The 26,226-nt window shown below is 42.6% G+C and overlaps 1 protein-coding gene across 7 annotated transcripts in view; it reads left to right on the top strand.

Annotated features, from left to right (window-relative positions):
* AUTS2 (activator of transcription and developmental regulator AUTS2) overlaps window positions 1–26,226 on the top strand; it is a 659,297-nt gene that overhangs the window by 253,950 nt on the left and 379,121 nt on the right. For all 7 annotated transcript variants that reach the window (XM_085240900.1, XM_085240904.1, XM_085240903.1 and 4 more), the window contains one exon: window positions 21,851–21,952. In XM_085240900.1, the coding sequence (XP_085097026.1) occupies window positions 21,851–21,952 (102 nt within the window). The remainder of the gene's footprint in view (window positions 1–21,850; window positions 21,953–26,226) is intronic.

The following is a 26,226-nucleotide window of genomic DNA, read 5'->3' as shown; positions in this document are numbered from 1 at the left end:
ATCATCCATTAGACCTCAGGCCGCTGTCAGCCATGGTATACCGTGAGTCACAGGCTGAACACAGTGGTGGGTGGTAGGTCTGGCTGGGCTTTGCGTTCTCCCAGCTCACAGTGTGCTGTGTGAGTTGCGGGAGGGCTCTGTGGGTCCAGTACAGGCTGCCTATTGGAGGGTCTTAGGGGCAGAAAACATGTAAGAAGCCGATGAAGCCTGTTGGCATCAAACTGCTTTTCTCTACTCTAGCAGAGCCGTGAATCGTGGAATCGTAGAATGGCTTGGGTTGGCAGGGACCTCAAGGATCATGAATGTCCAACCTCCTGCAAGGCAGGGCCACCAACCTCCACATTTAATACCAGCCCAGGCTGCCCAGGGCCCCGTCCAACCTGGCCTTGAACACCTCCGGAGACGGATGGGGCATCCACAGCTTCTCTGGGCAGCTGTTCCAGCACCTCACCACTCTCATAGGAAAGAACTTCTCCCTGATATCCAACGTAAATCTTCCTTCCTTCAACTTAAAACTATTTCCTCTTGTCCTGCTGTTACCTACCCTTTCAAAGAGTTGACTCCCCTCCTGTTTGTGGGCTCCCTTTAGAGGTACTGAAGATACCCTTGGATTTTGAATAGTGTTTTCTTACTTGCCTTTTTTATGAATTAGCTAAATAGTGTGTTCAACTCCAATAGTTGCCTCCATTGGGGCTGATATTGTGCACACTGAGCCCTGGAACCATTACAGAAACACAGAATGGGTTGGGTTGGAAGGGACCTTAACGATCATCCAGTTCCAACCCCCAGGAAGCCTAGGATCTGCATCCCAGTCCATTCACTGCCATCGTGTGGGCCCTCCTCCTGGTAAATAACAACTCAGCCAATACTTGCAGAATTAATGCATATACAATGACATCTTTTGGATTCCAGTGGCTTGCAGCATGGCCTCCAGAAGGACTTTTCTCCAAGACTCTCTCTTCTTTCAGAGGCTCATGAATATGTAATACACTGTGCTATACGTTGTTATCTTCAGAAGCAGACACTTGCCCTACCTATTTCTTTCCAACCTAATTCATGTGACTCTGCGTTCTAATATCTGATTTATTAAAGACGGTCACTGGTAGTATTGCATGAGAGTCTTGTGGGTTTGGCCTTTGCCAGAAACTCAAAGCAGTGGAGGGGGAACTGCAGGGCTAGTTGGTTGGGTTTCTTTTTTCTTTCTTGGAGTTTTGCCCATCTTATTATGAGTTCTTTAGAGAAATGAAATGCAGCAGTAGCTTGGAGAAATCGTGGACACTTTCCAGCAGTAAAAGAGCTCTGGAGTCAGTATATAAGCTTTCTCCCCTGGTTGCAGTTAGGAGTCAGTTGACAGTATAATAGGCTTTTGGAGGGGGTGCGATGGTTTGTGTGTTCTGTTTGATGTTGCAAATGCTGAGCCCTCAGGGAGATCAGGAAAAAGGATGTTCTGTTCTTTAGGAAAGGAAAAGATTAACCTGAAATGTGAACCGAAACCTAGGAGCTCTGCAAGACTTAGGTGCACCAGAGTTGAGCTCGATTACTTTAATGGAAATATCTTCTGTCTTGTAACAAAGTGATTTGCAAGGATTTGGTTAGAAAAATAATATGGATGTGTTTATATGGAGGTAAGAGCTACAGCCATGGCTCCAGGTAGCTGAGTCTCGAAATCATGGCATTTCTTTCCAGATAGGCAGTTTGGGAGCTCCTCAGTCAGAGACTTGGAATTGTCAAAGAAAGTCTGCACATCGCATATGGGCACTGTTTCTCCAGAGATATCTGAAAGAAAGTGCTTGTGGTCTTTCTGTTGTTGGGTTTTCTCATTTCTGATTCTAGTTATATCCATTAGGAGATGTTTTTTTGAAGTCAGGGCAGAACACCCACCATCCCCTCTGATGGAGTTGTGGGGGACAAGTATCAAACCCTTTCCTTTGAGCTATGATCCTTTTGTTTGTTCTCAATCAATACTGGTCGAGAAAACATATATGGCTCTTTGTCAGCAGAAGTTGTATTTTCATATCCTTTACTTAAAAATTCAGCTACCCTAGCGAGTTCAGACTTTTCTATTTAAGCTTTTGTCAATTTGACAAAATCTGATCATGGGTGTAGACACCTCCTTGCTTACACAATTGGAAATGATGGCGTACGACGTATTTCTAGTAGTTCAGCTTGAATGAATGTGGTTCAGACAGAGGCACCATGAAAGATCTGTTTGTCTTCTTCATGTGACCCTCAGTCTTTTGCATTGCTCACAGAACTCCTATTTTCTCTTTTTTTCCTTGCTGACCACATACTGAAACGTTTGTGCACCGCTCTTACATTCTCTTATCTTAGGGAGTAAATAACAGGAATTTGTGTCTGTAGGCTTCATGATATCATAAGGAAATGTACTTGTTCATTTTCTGCGGATATTGTTTCTTGATCTTCTTTCCATGAATCTTCTTGTTTGTTCAATACTTTCATTACTAAGTGGTCAAATTAATGCTCAAATTTTGAGGGAGATGCACCCTTAATGAATAAGAGTGAGACATTGGATATGCTGTGGTAGGGAAGCATGAAGTATTGTTTAAATTCAATTTTTACATACACAGTTAAGTCAAATTTCTGCCTCTTAAGTAAGTTAGATGGCATTAATTAGGCTTTCAGTCACCCAAAAGGACTTTGCAGAATTGGAAAGATGTGACCTCTGGGGTGCTTAGCAGTTGTTTCCATGCCATTTCAAGGCATTCTGAGCTTGCAAGAGCAAAACCCAAATGTAGTGTATGGCATGTGCCTGTATTTTAAGTCCTGCTTGTCTGTGTGCATGTTTATGAGGAAACACGACACAGTCATCATCTGATGAGGGTTTTATGGGCTGTTTTCCTGTATCTGTTGTACTTACTGTTGTTGCCAGGTTCAGTTGCACAAGTTCTTACTTAACATACTCTGATACCTGGACAACAAGTTCATCTGCCTTAACAGCCTATTTTTAGTGGACCATAACAGCAACCATAACATCAAAGAATGAAGGTACACGAGCACAGCTGTAATTACAGAATGGATCTTAATCTGGGGTGATACTGTGAGATGTGAATCTATGGCACTTTCCTACTGAAAAAATCAATAAATAAAACTTGGAGCTCTCTCAGCACTTCAGGTAATGGCGCATTCCAGGATTTAGCACCCACTCTTGCATCTCTTATGAAAGCTCTATTTTGAACTTGTCTATCCTGTTGGAATTTCCCATTTGGCCAAAAATCTCTACTGAGCAAAGGCTGACCACCTCAACTTGCAGTGGAATTTCCAGTTACACAGGCTTGTATTTCACAGAAAGGTAGTTTTTATGCAAGTTCAGTGTTCTCTATAGTTGAAGGACTTCCAGGTTTCCATTATGCTGTGTTTAGTGAACAGTGCTGATTATATTTACCTTTAATATATTGTTATCCCAGTGCCCTTTTGCTGTACCTTTCAACCAGCACAAGCATCAGAGCAACTTTAGGCTTTAATCCAGCCGCAGTGCTCGGCTCTCTGGAGGGCACAATCTGCAGCAGCTTTATTCCTTCGCTCCTCCTTTCCCCTCCACTCCAAATATATCACTTTAGGAAATGTGACCCCAATGATTTTTCTTATTGCTTTGTCACGTTATTCCCATAGCAGAGGTTAAGGGAAAAACAGCGAGGTGATCTCACTTAGACAAGCCTCTGTTAAAAATCTGGCCTTCTTAAGCTCTGTGCAGTCAGGAAGGAAAGTAAGAAACCTCCACAAAGATATTGTGGGCACTCAGGTTTGGTGCTGATGTCATCTCCAGAATGATTTCTCCTTTCTGTATAAGGGTCCAACCTACAGATCAGGTGCTCAAGGGTATAGGCAACGTGAGTGCTTCAGTGCTATCACTAGACCCAGCACTGTGATTTCAGCAGCAGTGTTCACTGGTTGCTGGACCTGGCAGGGCTGTGAGCTGAGCGTGCTGAAATGTGCTTGCTTTGAGTGCCGTCACTGAGTCCTGTGTGACTGCGTGGTGCCGAAGGTAAGGACATCTCGTTGTGTGAGCTGCTTCTGGGTAACTGGCATCAGTGGTGCTCCAGAGAGTAGACAGCACTGACTGGAGGGAGAGTTCTCCCTCTGAAAACAGAGTGTGTTTTCCCAATGAGTGCTGGCTCCTCCCGAACATGAATCCCAGTTGGATGGATAACGTTGTCTGCGGTGCTTGGTGTCCTCAGAAGATTGTTGAAAACTGTTAGAAATCAGAGCAGGGAGTTCCAGGCACTTCAAAGTATTTCTTAATGAAACCTTGGCTAATGCAGTGTCTTAAAATAGCACGTCGAAGCGGTATGCTATCTCAAAAAAGAATTTTTTCCCTTAAATCCCTTAGAATTTATTAGGTGGGCGTGAGCAGGAAGGTTGGCTCCAATAAAAAAGCTAGCTTTGTAATGAGTAGCAGGGGCCCAGTATAATTTAAGATATTCTTTACAGTTTATAAATATGGGCTCATAAAAAGCGTAGATATAAGGAAGCTGTGACTTTAAGTCATTAGAAGCCCAGTGGTTTGATAAAATAACAGGAAACAGACAATTTATTATGAGCAATCTCAGTAGCTCTGGATTATCTATAAAACTTTTATGGCCCTCCCCAAGTGGCAAGAGGCCATAAAACTTGCCTGAATGAGGGACTTGTTAATTTACTTGTTAAAGCAAATTAAAAATTTATAAGCGCTTTTAGGTAAATGAGATCTTCTCTCATTGCTGCCCTTGCGGGCTCAGGAGTCCTAGGAGGGAAGAAGTGGTTGCGCTCAAACATCACAGCAGAACAATAAAAGCTATTAAATTGGTTCAGTTTATTACTGCAGAGCCAGGCAGCTGTTGCCATGGTTTGTTGTGGGATACCGGAGGTTGACAGCATGGCATTTCTGTGGCCTTAAAAGGAAGGTAATAACTCTACCTTTCAGCCACCCCAATGGCTCTTTCATGCCTCACTCTTTCCTCCAGCTTTCACGTAGAGCTCTTAAAGTCAGACTTCAGCCTGTTGCAGACCCTCCTTCATCATTCCTCGCTTTACGTGTTGTAAAATAGGCTTATGAACACCAGGAAAAACCTGTATGCAATCTTCAGTTCCTGCCTAACCAGGACACTTAGTGGCAGATAGGTTTCATTCTGTTCCAGTGCTTTGCTGTAAAGAAACACAGCACACAGAGCAGCCTGGCAAGGAGATCAGAGCTGTTGGGCATCTCTGAGTGGTATTTGAAAGTGGCTAAAATGAATTCAAGTGTTTCTCCAGATCACTTCAATGTCAGCTGCTTTGAGCAAATGCGTTCCAGCTGGAAGTACCACAAGGAGCTTTGTCCTATCAACTCCAGCTTACAAAAACCCTATTACAAAATAAAGTTTCTATTGAAAAGTTTTAATACGTAGCAGAAGACGTGCTTTGTGCAGGGTTTTGAATGAGGAGAGATCTAAATCAAGCTGCAGAGAACTTAACAAAGCCTTTCCTGAGCCTTCCTTCCACAATCTACCTGTAGCTATTTCTTTTGTTCGGGAAGTATCTTTTGCAGATCTAATATTATTTGTACAATGAGTTAACTGCACTTCTGGGAAGGAAAGAGATGTACTTACAAAGGGTCAGTGTTGTGAACGCTTCGGGTGATCACTTGAGATACATTTCAGGTGTCTTTAAGACTGATCTCCAAAAGTAAGCCTGCCTGAGTGTAGTCAGTTATCTAAACAAAGAGCACGGTTTTTAATGCGCTTTTAATGCTGATATATTTCATTTAAAACGCATTTTTTCACAGTATGATTTATATGATTATATAAATCCTAATGATTATTGCAGGTTCTCACCTTCAGAATGGGAAATAATAGTTGAGGGGAGTGCGTGGGGTACATAGAGAAAATCTAAAAGCGTGGCCATCAAGATAGACTTGAAAGAACTGAGGAAGTCTAGTTTTAAAAGGAGAAGACGGAACGAAGATACTGATAGCAGTGCTCAAACACAAGGCAAAGAGGAAAAAACAGTTGTGTGTGTCCATGATAGATGGGACGAGAAGCAATGCTGCAGGCAGGAGATGCAGCTGAAACCTGAAGGATAACTTTTTCCAAGTGTAGTCAGTGTAACACTGCTCGTATTCACCCGCAGAGATTTTAGACATCACCAGGTGTCTTTAGCTACAGTTTGGCTGGGTTGTCCATGTGGCATGAGCAGTGCAGATGCAGTTTTCTCCTTTCTGTGCCCAAAGTGATGGGCAGTGGGTCATTTGAGTCTCTCTCTCTCTGTTTTTCTTCAGCTTTATAACACTGCGTCTCTCTGGCTCTCACAAATTGCAGTAGGTAAGATGAGTACTCAAATACTTGAGGCAATGCTGCCCCAAAGTCTTTATTTCCCATGTGGTTCCCCAGCGAGAGACAGATGTTTAGCAGGACGCTTTTCCTTCATGCTGCTAGACCAAACAAAAGCTTACAATCTCCAGGAATTCAAGTATAGCAATAGTAATATTCTGGCACTTCCATCACTCAATAGCTGTATTATAAATATTTCATGGAAAAACGGAATCATAAAAGTATTATTTTTGTAGCGTGCCAAGAGTAGATCCAGGCACTTGGAGCATAAAAAGTATGAAAGTCACATTTTAATATTGTGCTATCCTCACTAAGTACAGCGTTAGTCTGAAACTGTCTGACATAAAAATAAGGCAACGTCTCTGAGGTGTATTAATGGTGCTTGTATGGCTAATGGTTACATGGCAAACTCCCAGTGCATTCATTTCAGCGCACACGTTTCTCTGAACCAGATATGACTGGCTGGAAAGGTCTCTAGCAATCCCAAACGGCCTCCCCAGGGACACCGCTTCAGCCATGTTTCATCGAACCCAAAGTGGATATAAAGTGAGCCAAAAGCTCACTGATTTTCAATGGGGTCTGTAACGCACATCGGAAACTCGCAGCCCTAATCCCTGAAATTGAGCGTGATGACAGCGCTCCAAGTTGAATGATTAATCTTTCATGTCCTTTCATACCTCACTACTGTTCTGACTCCAGATTTGGAAAAGCTGAATTGCAGATTGGTTTGTGGACATGCTGGGCCTTTCTGGATCTGGACCTTAACCTGTAAAAAAACTGTTTCAAGAAAGGCAACCTGGAGTACAGAGACAGAGGCTGCGTTGATCAGGCTGAGCCTTGGAGACAGATGCAGTCACGAGTAGGGTTGGATGAGGATGTGAGGTGCTTTTGCTATAGATGGCCTGTTGCTGAAGTGTGTATGGAAATACATAGCTATTGCTGGATGTTTGCTGAGCCCAGCGTGCTGTTTCTGGCATCAGTTAGAGAGAAGATGTGTTGAAACAAGGAACGTCCCATTGGTAGGGCATCAACAGGCAGGCAGAAGGCTTGCATGCATGTCCCTATTTTTCCTCACTTGAAGCAGCGGCTGGGATGTGGGTCTCTGTTGTTCTGCAGAGTTCCATTACAGACATTTCTTGGAGCACCATGAAACTGTCACTGAACTCCACGAAATGAATCCAAGAGATGCCGTCCGGCAGTTGACTCCTTCTCTAAACCTGTGTTTAGTCAAGGCTTTTTCAATGTTTATTAGCTTGGGTTTGCAGTTCAGTGTTTACATAAACAGCATGATTAAAAGCAAAACAGGAACCTGGACAGAATGTGGTTCCTCTTAAAATAATTGTGAGTTACTCACTAGCTTAACCCTTTTGAAAACCAAAGGTGCATATTGAGCTGCCTACATATTTCTGCTTAATAAAAGGCAAGCAAGCTACTCAAGCTCATCAGGGAGGATGTCTGAATTTATTCCTTGGGGTATTTATTGACAGGGTTCATTCTTACAGGAGCTAGGTGATGACAACAAATAGTGAATAACATAAGCCTTTTACCATACCCTGAGATCGAAGAAAATCACTTGCATAGGCTTAATTTAAATCATAACCTACTGAATTGGTGAAGAGTTGCAGAAAATCCATCGGTAGTTCTAATCTGATATATGATTAGGGAATGCATGAATTAGATATCTTGGTGCTTGTGTAGAAAGGTTTCTTTTTTTATAGCAACTAGTTTTTGTATGGTTACAGCTTTGATGAAGGCTAACCTGTGTTCTTATTTCAAATGAGCTTCAAAGGAAAATATAAATTAGAAGCTCATAAATATCAGATCTAGTTGCCTTTGAATAACTTTTATTTCAGCGCAGTTTGCATGACAATGCTTTTGTTGTCTCCAAAAAGTGCATTTGTTTTTGGCTAGGCTGTAAGTAATGTGTAAGCTGTAACATCTTAAGTGGAAGTCCTTTATCTCAAGGAGATAAAAAGGAACATCGGATCTGTGAGGGGTTAATTCATATGTTCTGAATGAAAATGGAATTAGAAAATGAATTCCCTTCCAACATCTCTACTCAGTGCGCAGATCAAAGCCATCATAGGAGTAAATTTATGTCTGATAGTGTGGACGGTTTCAATGCACGCTGGCGAAATATCATGCTGATTGCTGATTGAAAACAGTTGTTAATTCTCTACTTCACTAAATTCAGAGTGGAAAAACTTTCCTTAATAAAGAACAGATTGAAGAGAACCAAGACCTTACTGTGTGGAAATTAATGGCAGATGCATATACTGGTAGTTAAAATGTTTCATTAGATGTTAATGTCTTGCTGTGTTTTTAATTGTTCAGAAATTAGCCTCTAGAATATTAAAACCATCTGTTTGTTATCATGATGAAACAGAATACTTAAATAGTTATTAATTTTGTGGGCTTTTTTTTTTTTTTCTTTGTCTGCAAAACTTTGATCAGCTGAGATTTCAGTGGGTGCTGGATGCACAAGTGAAGAACAATTTTAAAACACCTTGGTGCCCCAAATATCTGCGTTTGCTGTCTGCCACCCATATTTTGCATGCCTGCTTTATTTCACAAATTATTGTTCACCGAGGAGAAACTGACGTTTTTTAGTGCATAGATGGAGTGTGCTGATGCTTGCTGAGCCTGTGTAATGGTTGATTTAAACTGTAATACGGTACGGTTTCACATGCTGATACTTAATTTTTGAGTCTTGTGGGTCATTTTAAAGCCCAAATATTTCAAAGCGTGGAAGGGGTTCGAAGTAGATCCATCAGTGCAGAGCTTTGTCTTCCTTCCTTTGCAGTTATTTGCAAATATTTTTCATTTTCCTTAGGGTGGAGCTTTTGGGAAGTTGTTTTTTTGGGGGCTTTCTTATTTTCCTTTTCTGTTGTTGTTTTCTTCGCTTTTATCGTGTAGATGAACAGTCAGTGGGGCTCTTATAGGCCATGCTTCAGTGAATGTAGTTCAAATATAATAGTAAAGAAGTGTGTATTGTTTTTACTCAACTGAGATGAATTTGAGTGCTCAAGTACTGTCTTGTGGGGAGGCATGTATATTCTGTGCACAGCTCGCCATTGTGAAGAGCACATTATAATACATTTTGTGATGATTGCTATACATGACTTAAGTGTGAAAATTTATTCAGCACATCTAAACATTACTTAAAGAGCCATTAAAATATCTTTCCAAGTGATTTTTGACCTTTTCCTGAATAAGCACTTCAAAAATTATTAAATGCTAGGATGAGGATTAATTCAACTAACCATAATTTGATAGCAGTCCTGTATTATAGTTTTCTTCACTTACCTTAAAACAGTAATTGAGCTCCTCTTACTGAGTATATATTTTTAAGATGGGTGAGTTTAATATGATTTTAAAGCATATGGGTGAGACGTTACGTTATTTTTAATCAGTGTAAGGTGCACAAATGGTCTGGTAATCAATTGTAGTGGGGAATCCAGTTCCCTAAATGGGTTCAGCATCCCATGAAGTCAGTGGGAACGTTCCTCTCGCAGCAGCACTGGATCTTGCCCTGGTTCCTTGGCTGCCAGCACAAGGGCTTACACCACTGGCTGCCAAATGGTGTCCTTGAGAACAGAGCTGCTTTGGGACTTGAACTCAGGCAGCCAACTCATCAGATCCATCAAACACTAAATCACCTTCAGTCACTGTTGACCAGGGATGGGCTCCGTAATGTACCGTGAGATTTTCTGACATTTGCCAATATGAAAACTCATTATTTTAATTGGCAAAAATAGTCTCAACTTGAAGGCATAGTGCTGCAGTATATTTTACATTATTTTTCAAGAAGAAACAGGAAAAAAAAAACCTAAAAAAAATAAAAGCGAAGGCAAAAAAAAAAAAAAAAACCCACACCAAAAAACCCCAAGAAACTGCGGTTGTTAAGAGTTGTAGGGCGTTGTGAACTTGTCAAAGCAGCTGCAGCTCTTGTGTCCAGGGCAAGCATTGAACGAGGTTTGAAGTCAGACTGCAGGCAGAGCGGTTGCACAGCGGCACCCAGGAGTGCAGCAATCTGTGCAGCCCCAAAAGCTGCAATATCTCACTTGGTTCAAACAGCTTCTCTCCACCGAAGGCGGTGCACACAACACAAGAGTTCCTGGAAGTGGCAGCCTGCCATCTATCAGGAGCTAATCCAGATTTAAACAACTTAAACAACAGTTCCTCCCTTTGCTTTTCTCCTGAGTTATTTGTGATGACTAGCTTCTCTTCATCTCTAAACTCATCTCCACATCAATGACAGCTGCTAATGAATTCAGATGGTTCATTCCCTTCCCTTCTGTGCTTCTTCAAATAGATTTTCTTTGCCAGATACTTCAGCTCCCCTTTCCTGCTAACAAATTGATGCTGAGGTATATTATTATGACTTTTGCTTCCATCATTCAAGCAAGGGGAAAATACAATACATAGAGACGTGAGTTATATGTCAAAAATGCTTTTACTCTTCCCCCTCCGTTCCATCACATTATTAAATTATAGAGAAATGCTATCATAATAGCCTCTTGGCCAAGTCACAGGGAGCAGAGTTATGGTTCCCTTGATAAATTGCAAAACGTTATTAAGTTTTGTTCTCTGGACTGAGAGTATTGGCATTAAAGGACATCAACCACAGTCATATTGGTCTTGATTGCTGCTTAATTGCTGCTTGTTTGTGTTAGAGATCATGTGGTTTGATTGATCTTGCCCTGCTTTTGTCATTATAGTTACAACTTCCTAGTTTTCTCCTTGTACAGAGACCACAGGATGACTTTTAAATCTTGAATAATTTATATGGCTGGCCAGTTAAACGGCTTAAAATAGCATTATATTTTTAAGTCAATAGCTCAACCTTCAAATCATTATTTATGCAACCAAGTTATTAAATATTTATTCTGGGCTTATATCGAACTGTGAAATAACAGGGCTCTTTTTAAGTAAACAATGGCAAACATCTTGAGGTCCACCCCTGAATACTGATATTTCCTCCTTCAAATTGTTTATTTACTTCTGCAGCGTTAACTGGGTGTCAGCTTAGTGGCCTACATTGAGGGGAAGGAAGAATGACGATAGCTGTAGCTTAATTCAGGTGGGTGAATATTGGCACTAAAGTCTTTTTCAGGCTCCATTTATGGAGCTGCTTCGTATCCTTAGGTGTTCCCAAAACATCTTGTCTCATCTTGCAGCTCCTCTGTGCGTGAGAAGTGACCACACTTTGGGCTTGCAGTGAGTGGAACTCTGTGGAACTGTACAGAAGCTTTCCTTGGTATAATGTTTCCCTCTTTAAAACAGGCCAAGGATGTAATTTGCAGAGAGCTGCTGTGCTGTTGAACTTGTTGACCTGTCACAGAATCACAGAATCGTAGAGGTTGGAAGGGACCTCTAGAGATCATCGAGTTTTTGCTCCATCATGTGATTTGGTTCATCTTCTTACATACTTTGGTATTTCTTAAGTAAGTTGCATGTGTCAGAGGCAACCAGGGGCCAAGCAAAGTCTTTAGGGAGTTGGATGTCCAACCACTGGGCTAAATGGGATAGTAGGATAGTATTTCTGTTCTCCTTTTGCCTCTGCCTTCATGTACAACAGAAATAAGAACTCCTCAGAGCTCTAGGGGTGAGGATTGGCAGAGCCCTGACTCCGCAGTCTGGACCTGTTACCAATAGCTGGTAGGAGCCTAGCGAGAAGGATCTGAGAAGTGTCCTTCAAGGTTGCCAAGAGAAAAAGGATTTTCTTGCCTGCAGTGTTGGTGTAGAGCTGCCAATTGGTTCTCCCAATTGAAGGAGCCATCTTAAGGGCAACCACAAAAAACAGCTGCTGGTGGAGGCCCTTGAGGGAATACATGTACGCTGCCCCTGGTAGGACGTGCCTGGGGTTCAAACTGTATTAAAAGGTCATGTCTTTGCCCACGGAACTTAAAATCTGTTATTTGGGACATAGAAAGTGGGAGCTTAAGCTGCTTAATATGTAGGACTTGTGTCTCGTGTGGGTCAGAATGTGAACGTAGTGTGTCTGTGCAGACGAGGTTTGTGCCAAGCAGAGCGGGCACCTGAGCAGCTGTGCTCCAGAGGTTTGTTAGTGGTCCAAAGAGACCCTTCCCAGACACGCTGCCCAGGTAGAACCCTGCATTCAAATCCTAGGTGGGTTACAAATGAGCACAGCGTGGGGGCTGAGGAAATACTGAGAGGGTGAAGTGGATTCCACCCTGATGGGCCCCGGCTTTGGCTGCCTCTGAGCACATCATCTGGACCCTCCTTCTTTATCCTTCTCTTCGTATTCTGCGAGTCTGGGAGCTGTGTGGGGAGATTGATTGGTACAATGGAGCGCTTTGCAAGGTGTAATTTTAAAGGCCATATTTCTCACTGTGCAACCATCAAAATGCAAAGGGTCAGAAGAAGCCTATATTTTTTTGCAATTCAGCTTTTAAAGTGTGCTGAAATACGCTTCATTGGTTGCAATTGCCAACAGCTTGCTGTTTGATACCACTCCTAACAGGAGCTGGGGAACAGAGCAAGTCTGTTACACTTTATATATTGTATAATGTATGTATGATTCTGGGGTGTGATGAGTTTATGCCAAATTTATCTTTGATTTCTGTATAAACAGCATGGAAAAAAATGATGGGCTGCATTCTCTGTGTAACTTAGATAAAATAGAGCTACAGAGCTACTTCAGAGTACCTTCTGTGTGCTATATATCTAAGGTTGCCCAAGCATATAATGAAGGAGAAGAGGATCTGGAAATAAATGCCCGTTCTCTTTATCCCCCACCCCCGCTTTGGCAAGGATGCTGTTTATTCTTAGCCTCTGTTGCTTCTGCTGTTGCTACTGCGAGCAGAACACAATCCCTTGGTGTTGCTGCAATAGCAGTGCTAGATAGCCAAATTGTCCTTAGGAGAAGAGGGGGTGTATCTGCTTCTTTCAGGAGGATCTCCTCCATTTGGGGCATTAGAGGATGAGTTCCCCTGCTCTCATGTATTGAGTACAGCAGCAGGAAATGGCCACCAGTGCTTCTGATGCACTTGTTCTGTAATTCTGTATCACAGAGCTAATTAGGTAATTGTTTATAGTTACTTGTCCATGTTCTGTTAGATTTCGATTTGTTGTTGACAGAAATAGGAAGGCACGTGTGTATTTATTCTTGCTTTTCATGGAAAAAATCAGGAAAATAACGTTCTATTCTCAGTAGAGACAGGAAAGAAACAAAAGATAACATCTTTCCTCTATTGCTTTCCCTCACATTGCTACACAGGTATGCAAAATGAACTAGGTTCATCTTCTGGGGAGGGCATCACATCCCAGGTGGTGGCACATGGCCCCGCTCCGCGGTGGCTGGCAGCTTCTCAGAGCATGTGCATCAGTTGTTCTAAGATTAAATATCAAGACATGCACAGAGAGCCTCTCCAAATGTTTTATTGTATCTCTCAGGTAACAACATTTTTCTTCCCTGGTGTGAAAAATGTCTTTGTATTAATATTTTTCAGAGTCCATGCTCGCTGTGAATTCTTTTCTCATATTTACTGCCTAAAGTTGTGCAGTGTAAATATTCTTCCTCCTCGTTATCTCACCTCTGATTTGCTTTCCTTGCACTGCTGCTTTCTTTAGCTATCCAGACAGCTATTGTGGTGGTGAGCAAAGCTTTGCTAGAAGTGTGATGGAGAGCTCTTGCTCAGAACTTCAGCTTCGGGTGAGATACAAGTGCTGTGTGACTTGTATTTGTCTGACTTGTTTTAGTAGCAAGATTTAAATGAAAGTATTTAAGTGACAGCTGTTAATCATTATTTAAATCACAAGTAACAGGCCTGGATTTACATGCCTGGATTTTTTTTTTTCTTTCTATCCAGTTCTCTTTTTATTTGTTTTCATACAGTCAGGTTTGTTCTCAGTCATCGAGAAGGTATTTATTCGGTAATTAAAAATCGAGCCCTGCGTGAAATCTGCTGCTGTTCTCTGATTAATGGAAGATGCTTTGAGTATGGATGTTTGGTTGGGTAGGAGAGGGACTGACATCTTAGGCAGCACTCAGTGGATGTTCCTGCCGTGCCTATGGGGCTGTGTGCTGCAGTCATACAGACAAGGTTGTAGTTCAGGTGCTGAGATGTACGTCTGTGGAAGCTCAGCTGACTAGAAAAGTTAAATGTTTCCTTCTGTTTTCCAGAAGCACATAAAAAGCAGTACCCTGTAGTGTTCTACCTCATCACCCTTCAATTCACTGATGTTCTACTTCTCATTTCTGTAATCAATAGCATTGTTGATTAGAATAAATTATGCTTCTACATGAATTGTCATGTTTTGAAATCAAGCAGATACCAGATTTTGAAGTGAAAAATATGTTTAAGTGCAGAATAGTGCTACAGTACATGTTTTAATTTGCTGGTGTTTGTCCACCCTGATGAGCGAGGGGGGGTTGGTGGGAACTGCAGTTGGCTTTTGCTCCTGGAAGCATATCAAAACCAGTCTCCTCCAAGCATGTGATCACACTGACATTGGAAGAAACAAGTGTGTTGAACCTGTCAGGGATCTGATGGGTCAGCTCTGCAGCTGGGGGCTGGAGATGCTCCCAGTGCTTAAGCTATGGCAGTAGAGGCATCTGATGCTAAAGAGGCTTCAGTGGTCCATCTGTTCCTAGTCCCTCTGTTGTAGGCAAGCATCTCTGGCTGCCTGAGCTGTAGCATAGACCGTAGTGTATTCTGCACAGGCTGTTGCTCCCTTAGTGGCCTTTGGCCACCCAGAGCAGCCATGGGAAACTGCCTTGTGTGCCGGTGGTTCTGCCTAGATCCATGTGTGCTGCATTGGGGAAGAATCAGTGATTCCCAGTAGGAACAAAAGTTCACATTTTAGAGCCAGTTTTGAGTCTAGACTGCTAGGGAAAGCCTAGAGAGCGAGTGAAGGGAAGTTCTGTATATCGAGAAGCAGATATAAATGTCCTTGTGTTGGGTGTGACAGACTTCTGCTGTGGGTTTGGGATGAGGCTGTACCTGTTGAGACTTCTGGAGTCAGGAAGTGTTTCTAATGCAGGAGTTACGGGTCTGTTCACCAGCCGATCTGAGCTCAAGAATGTATTCTTCCAGGTAGAAACTGGATCAGACAAGTTTTGGACTATCTTGCCCTTGCAAAAGCCGTATAAATAAAGAATGACAGGCAGAACTGAAAGCCTAATTCCCCTCCCTGCAGTAGGGTTATGCCATCCCTTGGAGAGCAGGTGTCCTCTTCCTCCAGGGCTCTGGTAAAGGCTTAGCTTGCTGCCAGCACTATAACATGGAGAAGCGTTAGTATTCATAACTTTAAAGTATAATGTAGTGAAATAATCCTTTAATTCCATATGGTGTGGAAGCTCAGGCGCCTCAAAACTATACCATAGCTTGGATTTACTGCTGCCAAATGGTATGGGGTTTTAAATTAAAATATATTATAAAAAAAAAAAATAGCAAGCTGAGAACAGCCACATTAGGGTGTTCTTGACACGATATATAAGCTCTGTGAAAAAGGCTTTTGCTAAGTTCTCAGTAGATTTATTTATTTTGCTTTTTGTTGTGTGCTAACCAGGCACCGCTACTATGGAATTATCTGAAGTGGCTTAGGGATCCAGCAAAGCAAACCATGGTCTCAAGAGGGTGATGCTCCCTGTACTTTGGGGGCTCAGCTGCCATTTTATTCTCCCTAATGCCTCTTAACGTGATCGACTATCACTGTCCTTCATTCTTTTCCTTTCTGAGGCAAAAGGCAGCAGAGAGCTGTGTTACGGGTAATCCTTAGCTGTTTTATGGCTTACATCCCATATCCCTTCCTCATTTCCCAGAAATATGCAACTACTGTAGTAATTACAGCACTATGGCACTGCTATCTCAACAGCCCATGGTGCAGTTGCCCTGCAGGGTAGCACAGTGATATGTCTGTGGTGGCTTGCACCATTGTGATCAGCTGAATGTTCTTCAGCAAGGAACTCATCCATGCCAGGTGAACTTCCCCTGCCAGTGCCCAACCACCCAACGAACCTCCCTCTCATTCCTTCCTTGGCAGGGCAGGGGGAGAAGATGGAAGTTCTTGTGGGTTGGGGTAAAGACAGGAGATTGTTGGCCGATGACCACCACAAGCAAAAAATGCTTCCTTGGAATCATAGAATCATTAAGACTGGGAAAGACCACTAGGATCATCAAGTCCAACTGCTGACCCATCCCCACCATGCTCACAGACAGTGGCCTGAAGTGTACTCTTTTCTTAAACATCTCCATGGACAGTGACCCCACTACTTGCTGAGCAGCCTGTGCCAGCGCACCACCATTCCTTCTGAGAAGAAATGTTTCCTACTATCCAACCTGAACCTCTCCTGGTGCAACTTAATGCCATCACCTCTCATCCCAGCACTTTTACTTGAGAGCAGAGGCCAGCCCCCATCCCCACCACCTCCCTTCAGGCAGTTGTAGGGAGCAGTGAGGTCTCCCCTGAGCCTCCTCTGCTCCGCTCTGACCTATCCCAGCTCCCTCAGCTGCTCCCCATCAGACATGTGCTCCAGACCCTCAAAGCTCTGTTCCTTCTCTGGACACACTCCAGGGCCTCAGTGTCTTTCTCATAAGGATGGCTGCTCACGACTGTGGCTACCTTAGTGCTTTTCTCAGTAGCTCAAAGACTGTTGATCAGAAGTAAATACATACCCACATAAATAAATAAGCAGATAAAGACATAATGACAGTGGAGATAACTTGTGACTGTCCACTTTTAATTTTCTGAAACCAAAAGAAACTTGGATTTGTAATTGTATATACTTCATCTAGTCAAGACTATTTGGAGCTATGCATTCACTCCTGCCAGTTTGACGTAAATCATGCAAATCAGATTTCTGTTAGGAAAATCCAAGGGAAAACCTTTAATGGTTCAGCATCAAAAAGAAGAATTGGGAATAAGGAACACAGAGCCTGCAATTATTTTCAGTTTCTGGAGAGGGAATGAGGTGTGGGGAGATAGAATTAGAAATAAAACCTGATGCCAAACTTCTGCTGGCAGCTGTCCTGCCAAAGCTTATTTGAATTTATTTCTTTTCATAAAAAACAAACAAAAATAAAAAAAAAAAATTAAAAAAAAACACAACAATTATCCAGTTGACTTCCAGTATTGTCCAACAAACTTAAAGACAGTACAAACCAATAGGTTGTACAGCAGGAGAAAAGCTTTCCAGAAATACGGTGAAGTGATGCTGGGTATCCCCACCAGTGCAAAGGGAAGATGGGGAGATGTGGGTCTCTGCTGGGATGCCCAGTGCCATCCCAGTTCTGGCTTCGTTGCTGTGCTTCTCCCATTGGGAAGGCCTTGAGGACTTTGTGAGTCGGCAGCACTCCATGTTTTTGGGGATTGGGACTGAAAAAACTGTTTTTTCTCTGTGTGAGACCTTTATGAGAGCCCAGTGTGTGGATATTATTGCCACCACAAGTGTGGAGCCGCGCTTTCTTTTTGCCATCCCTTCTTTGTTCCTTGCTCGGTGCAAGTGAGAAGAATCTGTGTAAATGCTGGAAAGTCCTCAGTCAGACACTGTGTAAGTACCATGGGAGTTCCATACTGGCTTTGTTTTTGTCATTGGTCACCCTGACAGGACTGGTACAGGAGCAAGAGCTGTGAATGTAGCACTTGAGATGTCTTCCATGCAGGAGAACTTATATTTGGGGGGTGAAGATTTTAGGGATGTCATGTGCCCTAGAGCAGTGCACCAGGCACCAGCTGACTGAAAATCCAGTCTTACAGATCTTTTCTTAGCATTTGTGATATTTCACCATCACTTTAAGCAGCAGAATCTGTATGAGGAGGCTAAAACAAACCACTGCATGTCCACATTATGTGTTCTCACGTGCGTTTGTGTGTAACAAAGTTCTTATATAAGACAGTGGGCACATTTCCATGCTTTATTATTATTATTTTTTAATTTAGCACGGATTGATGGATTTTGCAATAAAATTTAAACTCTCAACAGTTTGGCATATGGAGCAACTCAGAACAAAAGAAAGGAAAACGTGAAAAGCTTATAAATCTGAACTTGGACTGACTTCTGAGTTTTCTGTGTGCTCTGTACAGTGCACTTTGTTCCTACAGTGTTTCAGACTTGGATACCTTGGTTGTATCTCTTAATGCTTGTGAGGTGTTTCCAGAAGAATGACACCTATTGCGTCTCTTCTCTTCCTCCCCTCTTCCTCCCTCCCCTCTTCCTTCCCTTCCCTCTTTCTTCCTCATTACAATAACAGTGGAAAAACCATCGTTGAGCAGCTGTTGACAAAAGACTGAATCAGGGAAACTTGATCCATTTTCCTTTGGGTGGTTAAATTTTAAACCTGGGACCATATAATTACAGCACATCGAGGTCCCAGATAAAATCTGGGAGTTATATATGGAGCATTAGACTTCTTGAATTTGTTACCCTCTCCACTGCCTCCAAAAATATTACCTAAATCTATTAGATCTGTCTGATAAACCATTCCATTTGAAATAAAAATGCTTTTACTTGAGGTTTTCTGGCTGAGCTGTGGAATATTTTGTTTATTTATTAAATTGTAAGCGTTTGACAAACAGCTCAAGTTCTTACGTTTTCTTTGAGCAGAGAGTACACTTGTGCTTTTGTTGTTGTTTTGTTTGTTTGTTTGTTTTTGCAGTTATGCTCATGCATTGCAACTCAATTGTTCATCTGAGTTCTGTGTACTTTGTCCTTTCTTCTGGATGATAGAGAATGGCAAAACTGCCTTTTTTTTTTTTTTTTTTTTTCATTTTTAAATCTTTGCCAGATGTTGGACCTTCTCACTGCAGAACGAGGATATGCAAGGTTTGGGTGAGTTTGCTGAGTTTCCTGCAGCTTCTTCAGTGTTCTGGGTGTCTTTGTGACTTTGCTGCTCCACCATGAACTTTGCAGCTCTAAATGCCCACTGGCTTAACTTTCGTATGACTGAATCCCCATGCAGCACTGTTGGCTTGGGGCTGAGTGGCTGGACGTCTGTGAAGAAAAAAGGGACCTGGAGGTGTTGGTTGATGCTCGGCTGAACATGAGCCGATAGTGTGCCCAGGTGACTAAGAAGGCCTATGGTATCCTGGCCTGCATTAGAAATAGTGTGGCCAGCAGGAGCAGGGAGGTGATCGTCCCTCTGCACTCAGCACTGGTGAGGCCTCACCTTGAGTACTGTGTTCAGTTTTGGGCCCCTCACTACAGGAAAGACATTGAGGCACTGGAATGTGTCCAGAGAAGGGGCGATGAAACTGGTGAGGGGTCTGGAGCACAAGTCTTATGAGGAGCGGCTGAGGGAGCTGGGATTGTTCAGTCTGGAGAAGAGGAGGCTCAGGGGAGACCTCATTGCACTGCACAACTTTCTGAGGGGAAGTTGTGATGAGGAGGGGTTTGGCCTCTTCTCCCAGGCAACAAACATGGCCGCAAGTTGTACCAGAGGAGGTTTAGATTAGACTTAAGGAAAAACTTTTTCTCCCAGAGAGTGGTCAGGCACTGGAATGGCTGCTCGGGGAGGTGGTGGAGTCGCCGTCCCTGGCAGTGTTCAAAAGGCGTCTGGATGAGGAGCTACAAGATATGGTTTGGTGCTTGTGGTAGCAGTGGTGATGGGAGGACAGTTGGACTACATGATCTTGTAGGTCGTTTCCAACCTTGTGATTCTATGATGCTATGAATTGGCTTTTTATTGGATAATGTCAAGAAATATCACCCTGCTCTGCTGTCATCGCACCTATCACAGAATCACAGAATGCCCTGGGTTGAAGAGGAGCACAGTGCTCATCCAGTTCCAACCCCCTGCTGTGTGCAGGTCACCAAACAGCAGCCCAGGCTGCCCAGAGCCACATCCAGCCTGGCCTTGAATGCCTCCAGGGATGGGGCATCCACAACCTCCTTGGGCAACCTGTTCCAGTGCCTCACCACCCTCTATGTGGAAAACTTCCTGCTAATATCTATGGCTGAAAAGATGCCACAAGATCAGGAATAAAAACCCCCAGAGGATACCCATAGAGTTGTTTTCTGGTGCAACATGCAACCAAGACACAAGAGCCCCAGTTAAGATTTAGAGCTCTTGTAGGCAATGCAGGTCTTAGCCTTAGTGACATCTTGGAAAGAGTAGTGTAAAAGAGCATCAAGCAGTTATGCTTTCAGCATTGAACACGTTTGTTTTTTTTCTTACCAAATGGGACTAAGAGGTGAAGGTTAAGCAGTGCCATTTTGCATACATCAGACCACATATGAAGTTGGCTGTTGCCAAACTGGCTGCAGTGATTGGGAGAAACTGATGGTAACCATTGGAGTGAGGATATTCCTGAGTGTATTCCTGTAGTGAGGAAGAGGAGCGATGTGTGTGGCTGGAATACAGGACAGAAGCATGTGTCTTGTGCCTATGAAAGAGAGTGTGCATTTTTGTGTGTGCTTGTTTTTGGCATGAACCAGAATGAAATGAGAAGAGAGAGAGGTGGGAAAAGGATGGTGGAGAAAATTCCTGGGTTAAGAACTTTCGGTCACCAGTTGTGAAATGGAGATGAGTGTGATTCTTGTAATTATGTACAGTCTGAATAGAAAATACTACAAAATATGGTAGTGTTTATTTTATGAATGTAATCATAGCTGCCTTATAAACTCATTAGGAACATCGCTGCATGTTTTCTCCTCATTTGCTTCAGCTGCCAGCAGTTCTAGTTTGTGATTTTAAATCTAAATTTCTGAAATTAACTTTTTGTCAACATTAACCTCTAAAATAAACAATTTTATCATAGTCAGTTCAAACAAGGTACCCAAAAGGTTAAAGCTAGCTTTTGAAATATGCTAGCAATATATAAGGAAAGATGTGTTAGAAGAAAGGGGTACAGTTCCAGCATTGCAGTAGATATAATTCATCCTTTTGCAGTATATATGTTTATATGATTGGGGGGTTATGTATAATGTACACATATGGGAGATGCTCATTTCAGTACAATGCCATTTTGATACACTGGCCTGCACAATATGCAGGTGTGTTCTCAATTGTCTTGAATATATAGCTTGTTTTTTTTTGTGTTTTTTAACGTACTGCCATGCCAGTAATGTTCATTAAAAAGGATTTGAAAAGCAAAAACAATCCAATAGTTGATAAATAGATCATGTTTTTTGACGACCCTGCGCATAGCAGGGGGTTGAAACTAGATGCTCATTTGGTCCTTTTCAATCCAGGCCATTCTATGGTTCTGTGTTTTATGAACACTGAGGTCAGCCAAGAAGGTTTTATGGTACAAGGCAATGTTGTTAGGAATGAGTGCAGCAATGGCTGTTCCGTCCCCTTGGGAGATTTCCATTGATCTGAGATCCTCAATGCTGTAAAGAGGGAGGGATTGATCCCAGGTGCTCTTTGTTCTGATGATAACTTTACAAAACATCTTCTATGGCATAAATAACTTAAGACAACTAGAAGGTCACAAAATGAGGGTTTTACTCTGTGTTCTCCTTGGGATGTGCAGATTTCCTCTTTCAACGTGTTTGGGAGCTGTTGTGCACCAAGAGCAGGGCACTTACCTGAGCCAGGCTAAACTCTTGCTTTCTCTGTTTTCTATCTTTTTTGCAGCTCAAGCCAGGTCAGAACAGCTGCCGAGACAGTGACAGTGAAAGCGCCAGTGGGGAATCGAAAGGTTTCCATCGAAGTAGCTCTCGGGAAAGGCTCAGTGATGTAAGTAAAGTCCTACAGCCAAATGCTGTTCTTCTGTAGTTTCAGAGGGCCCTGAGTTGTAACAGGACTTTGTCTCTGGGATGGTTTGTTGCTTAAATCCCCTTCACTTTCAGGAGAGAAAGGGGAAGAAATAACTTACGTCACCTGTCCCAGTTCAGTCAAATTCATAAAGCTTGATACAGTGTCTGACTGTTTGGAAACGCTCATTCATTTAAAAATAATTGAAGGCCACTTAATGAAGTTACAGTACTCTGCATAGTTGAGAAGTGAGATGGCCTCTTTTCACCCCAGTTTGGGGAAAGGAAATGATGCATTTCTTCAAGGGTAAATACTGTCTTTATGGAAAATAAGTCTAGAGATTCTGGTATAACTTATATCTGATGAACTGATATAACACGGCCAACAATAGCATAAGCTCTGCTTTTATTGCTCTGCCTAAAGATGGCAGCTCTACAGAGAATGCTTTTCTCCAGTGAAGCATGCTGTCCATTCAGTGAATGACACGCATGAGTTATTCTGACATATGAATAAATACAGAAATCTTTTGTTGCTGCAATTAGATTCTTATTTATTATGTGTACCATCACAATCCTTGAGTGTTTTATTCATGGCTTTGTGTCCTCTGTGCTTACATGCTTTGCAACAGAGAATATAAAGACAGCCTCTGTCCCAAAAGAGTATCTAAAGTGGGAATTTTGTAGGTCAGATCCTTTGCTGGTAAAAACATAGCTAAATCAGTCAGACTAATTTATATCAGCCAGCAATCTGGCCCTACTTTTAACTAACCCACATTTTAGAAATGGGGATTTTATTGATAGCATGTCCATGTAGATTTGGATGACAGATACCAGATGGTGTCCTGTGTAGGCCAATCCAATAAAATGGAATTGAGCACACATTAAAAGCAATACCTTTGTAAAGGATACATTTTGTTGTGTGAATTTAAGCCTGAAGGCATACAGCTAGCCATTTTTGCTGACTTGTGCGTATTGCTGGAACAGCCACTTGGTTTTCTCAGTGAAGGTCTAAAATCTGTTGCACTCTCTTTCCTCATCCCTTTATCACGTTATTTTAGGGACCCATTCTTCTGCTATAACCATCTTTTATGAGTGCATCGAGTTACACACTTCAGATCCTGCTCTCATAGCTGCCAGGTGAGGGTAGCCTCAGTGCTACAAGGTGCCTTTGGAAGAGGAGAATGGAGGAGGCAGAGAGTAAATGCTCAGTACAGGTAGAAGTGGATGGCAGCTGACCATCAGCCTGTCAATTTTGCCAGTTTGCTCTGAGCACTGTGGCAGCTTAGAAGCCTCTGAGATGAACTTCACAACTACAGAGCATCTTCTAGCAAAAAAAAACACACCACTCCTTACAAAGCTGGCTTTGATTTCACCTCACTGCTCCTTTGCAGTGTGCTGCATGGAGAGCTCTGAGGCTCTACTGGAGCTTCCCAGCAGCTCTCAGCAGTGCAGTGCCAGGCCTGGCTGTGAGCACAGAACCCTGATTCCCCTTCCTCTAAACACTTTTTTTCCCCCTCATACTCTTCCAGTAGTTTGTGTTTGTGTTGGCACTATGGCAAGTTAAAAGGAAGGGGAGAACAAACACAACTTCCTTAGTGCTGCACCCAAGAGAGGACACAGGGATTCACAGGTTGCTGAAAAGAAACATTATTCAAATATATGTGCAAACATATATTTTAAAGTAAAGTTATGCATAATTTATGTTTTGCTTAATAAGAAAGTTCCTTTATGCTTTGATAACTGATTGCAATACAAACGTATCTTTCTGTGTTCTGGTGTTGCCAGTTCAGCTGAGATTTCACAAGCGTTTGGGAAGTATGGTGTTCTTACCTGTGTCTCTGTTGGCCTTCTGCCTCTCCCAGGCCCTTTTGGTTAAGAAAAGTATATACTGTCCTGCATTTCTCTCTCTTCTGAAGACAAACACCCCACTTTATTAGACAGGGCCATACAAAGACATATTTTGCTTTCTATCTAGTTTTGGGAGAGCCCACCTTAAACTGTGCTTGTATGCACCAAGAAGCATCATTAGCTTAATAAGATTAAATGTTTGGGTTTTTTTTTGTTTTTTTTTTGGATGAAACGAGTTGTCTAATGGTTACAACAAATGGTTATCCAGAATAAAAAGTGCAGCCAGAAGACTAAGCTCTTTCTGAAGATCCTGATTTTAAAAATGCTTAGAAACAATACACAGCAAGTGTGTATTCTGCTTAAAATTGAAGGAAAAAAAGGGAATACTTCAGACAGATTAGCCCTGAGGTCAGAAAGCAAATCTGGGACTTGAAATACGATGAATCTCCACTGATACTGCCCCACAGCATTGTAAGATTAACCATGGCTACTGCATGAGAATATGTATAATGAATGAAGTGCATATAGTCTAGGTGGATGATCAATTTTCAGATGCCTAGTTTTCAGTAAGCTGTTGAAACAGAAATGTTAGCTTCGTGAGCTTTAATGTGGAGCCTCAGTGATAGCTTAGTGACAGATGCAGAATGAGGGAGACAGTATAATGAATATCCAGTTACCCACTGACACGGCAGTGTCTTCGTTACCTCTCCTGTCAGATATCTTTCAACTTTGCATATTGTAAATGTACCTATAGTCCTTGGATAACGCAGATTGATGCAAAATGTGTTTACGAGGGATGACTCTTTTCCAGGCTAATGAGATCCAAGCAGGTAATTTGCAGCGTTTTCAAGAGAAGTGGTCAAAAATGAAAAGAAGATAATTCAGTGAAAAGACCAGGTTAAACAGGAGGCCTTTCCCGTAATGAGGCTTGAAATAGCATCAGACAGCAGGAAGGGGAATATCCTATGTTCTTGTCAGATACAATGCAATGCAACTGATTTCCATCAGCTCCTTTCTCTTCATCCCCCACGCGTGTGCAGGCACACATCCGCACGCACCTCTGCGAGAGAACATAATTAGCAGGCAACCTGACCTCTGCTAGATTGGGGATAACGACTGCTCAAGTGCTGCTTTGCAAGCGTTTGCCAGTCCCCTAATACATCTCCCCATCTGAATCCCATTTCATAAACCCTTTTTACCCCATATTGTATTTTTTGGAATGGCAACTTGTTTTTTCCTTTATGGGCAGAGGTAGCTCCAGGGGCCTGAAGGAGAAATTGGAGAGCTGCTCCTCCTTTATATATAGGGTGCTGCAGTCAATTTAATCTCATCAAAATCTTGCCAGTAGTAGAATTCATTTTGTTGAGATCTTGCTTGGAGACAAGATGGCAGCGCTTTGCCACAGCTTGGAGCTCAGTCAACTTGTTTTTCTTCCTGTTTCTGTATGTATTTGTTTTTAATTGAATCGTCCTGTTTTGGAGTGCATGAGGTTCCTTTTAACCGTGTTTTACAAGCAGCCAAGAGATCACTGGAGGGAAATGTGAGAATTGCATCAGACCTAGATGGTAAACGCACAGAGTATTTGGGAATTCAGCCCACCATCACACTAATCAAAATCAAACCCAAAAACTCATTTCTATGGCACGCATCCCTCAGTTCCTGACCTGGTGCAGATCTGAAGCTTGTGCACGCCTGTCAGCTCATTGCTAGTCCTTGTTATAAACGTGATGGTTGCAAAACGGACCTTGTTCATCATTTTGGGATGCAGTGCCAGTGTGAGTCTGCTCTGGGAGGACAGGGTGTGCAGGCTGTTTCGGGCATCCTCAGCACTGCTGGTAGCAGGCTGCTGATGGGAGAGCATAGTCAGGAAAAGATGAGTACTGAAAAAGATGGTTCCTGAAGGAGATGGGCAGTGCAGGTCTTCCTGTACACAGCAGTATCATGGAGTGCCTGGCCTCTGTTTGCTGAACAAGAAGTCACACAATGGGAGAAATAACTCAGCAACGGCGCTGGCATCTGTCAGTCTGGAATATTGTTCCAGTTCTGAACAGGAAGTGGGACAGGGATGCTTCTTTTTTTTCACAATGACACCATTTCTCATCAGCATGAAGGGTTACAGCAGAGCTCGCAGACTCCTTCCATAGAGCTCCTATTTCCCTGCTGTTGTGTAGCTGTGTGCACCTACTGTGTTGTGTACTTCACTCTCTAGAACAGGTCCCAGTGAGGTGTTGAGTCAGGTGTCAGTTCCAGCGTGCCCTGCCCATGGCTCTGCTGCTGTCTGCAGGCAGGAAAGGTCTCAGCACCCAGCAATGTGATACTTCGGGTGGCTCATGGTTTTTGCCTCAATACGTGTAATTCTCTGCCTCCTATTCCTCCCACCTTTGTCTGAAGCCCAAAGAAAGACAAATT

This window comes from Meleagris gallopavo, chromosome 21 (assembly GCF_905368555.1).
Source record: "Meleagris gallopavo chromosome 21, MGAL_WU_HG_1.1, whole genome shotgun sequence".
NCBI lineage: Eukaryota > Metazoa > Chordata > Aves > Galliformes > Phasianidae > Meleagris > Meleagris gallopavo.
The sequence above is the reverse complement of the archived record's forward strand: the minus strand, read 5'-3'. Positions and strand labels throughout refer to the sequence as shown.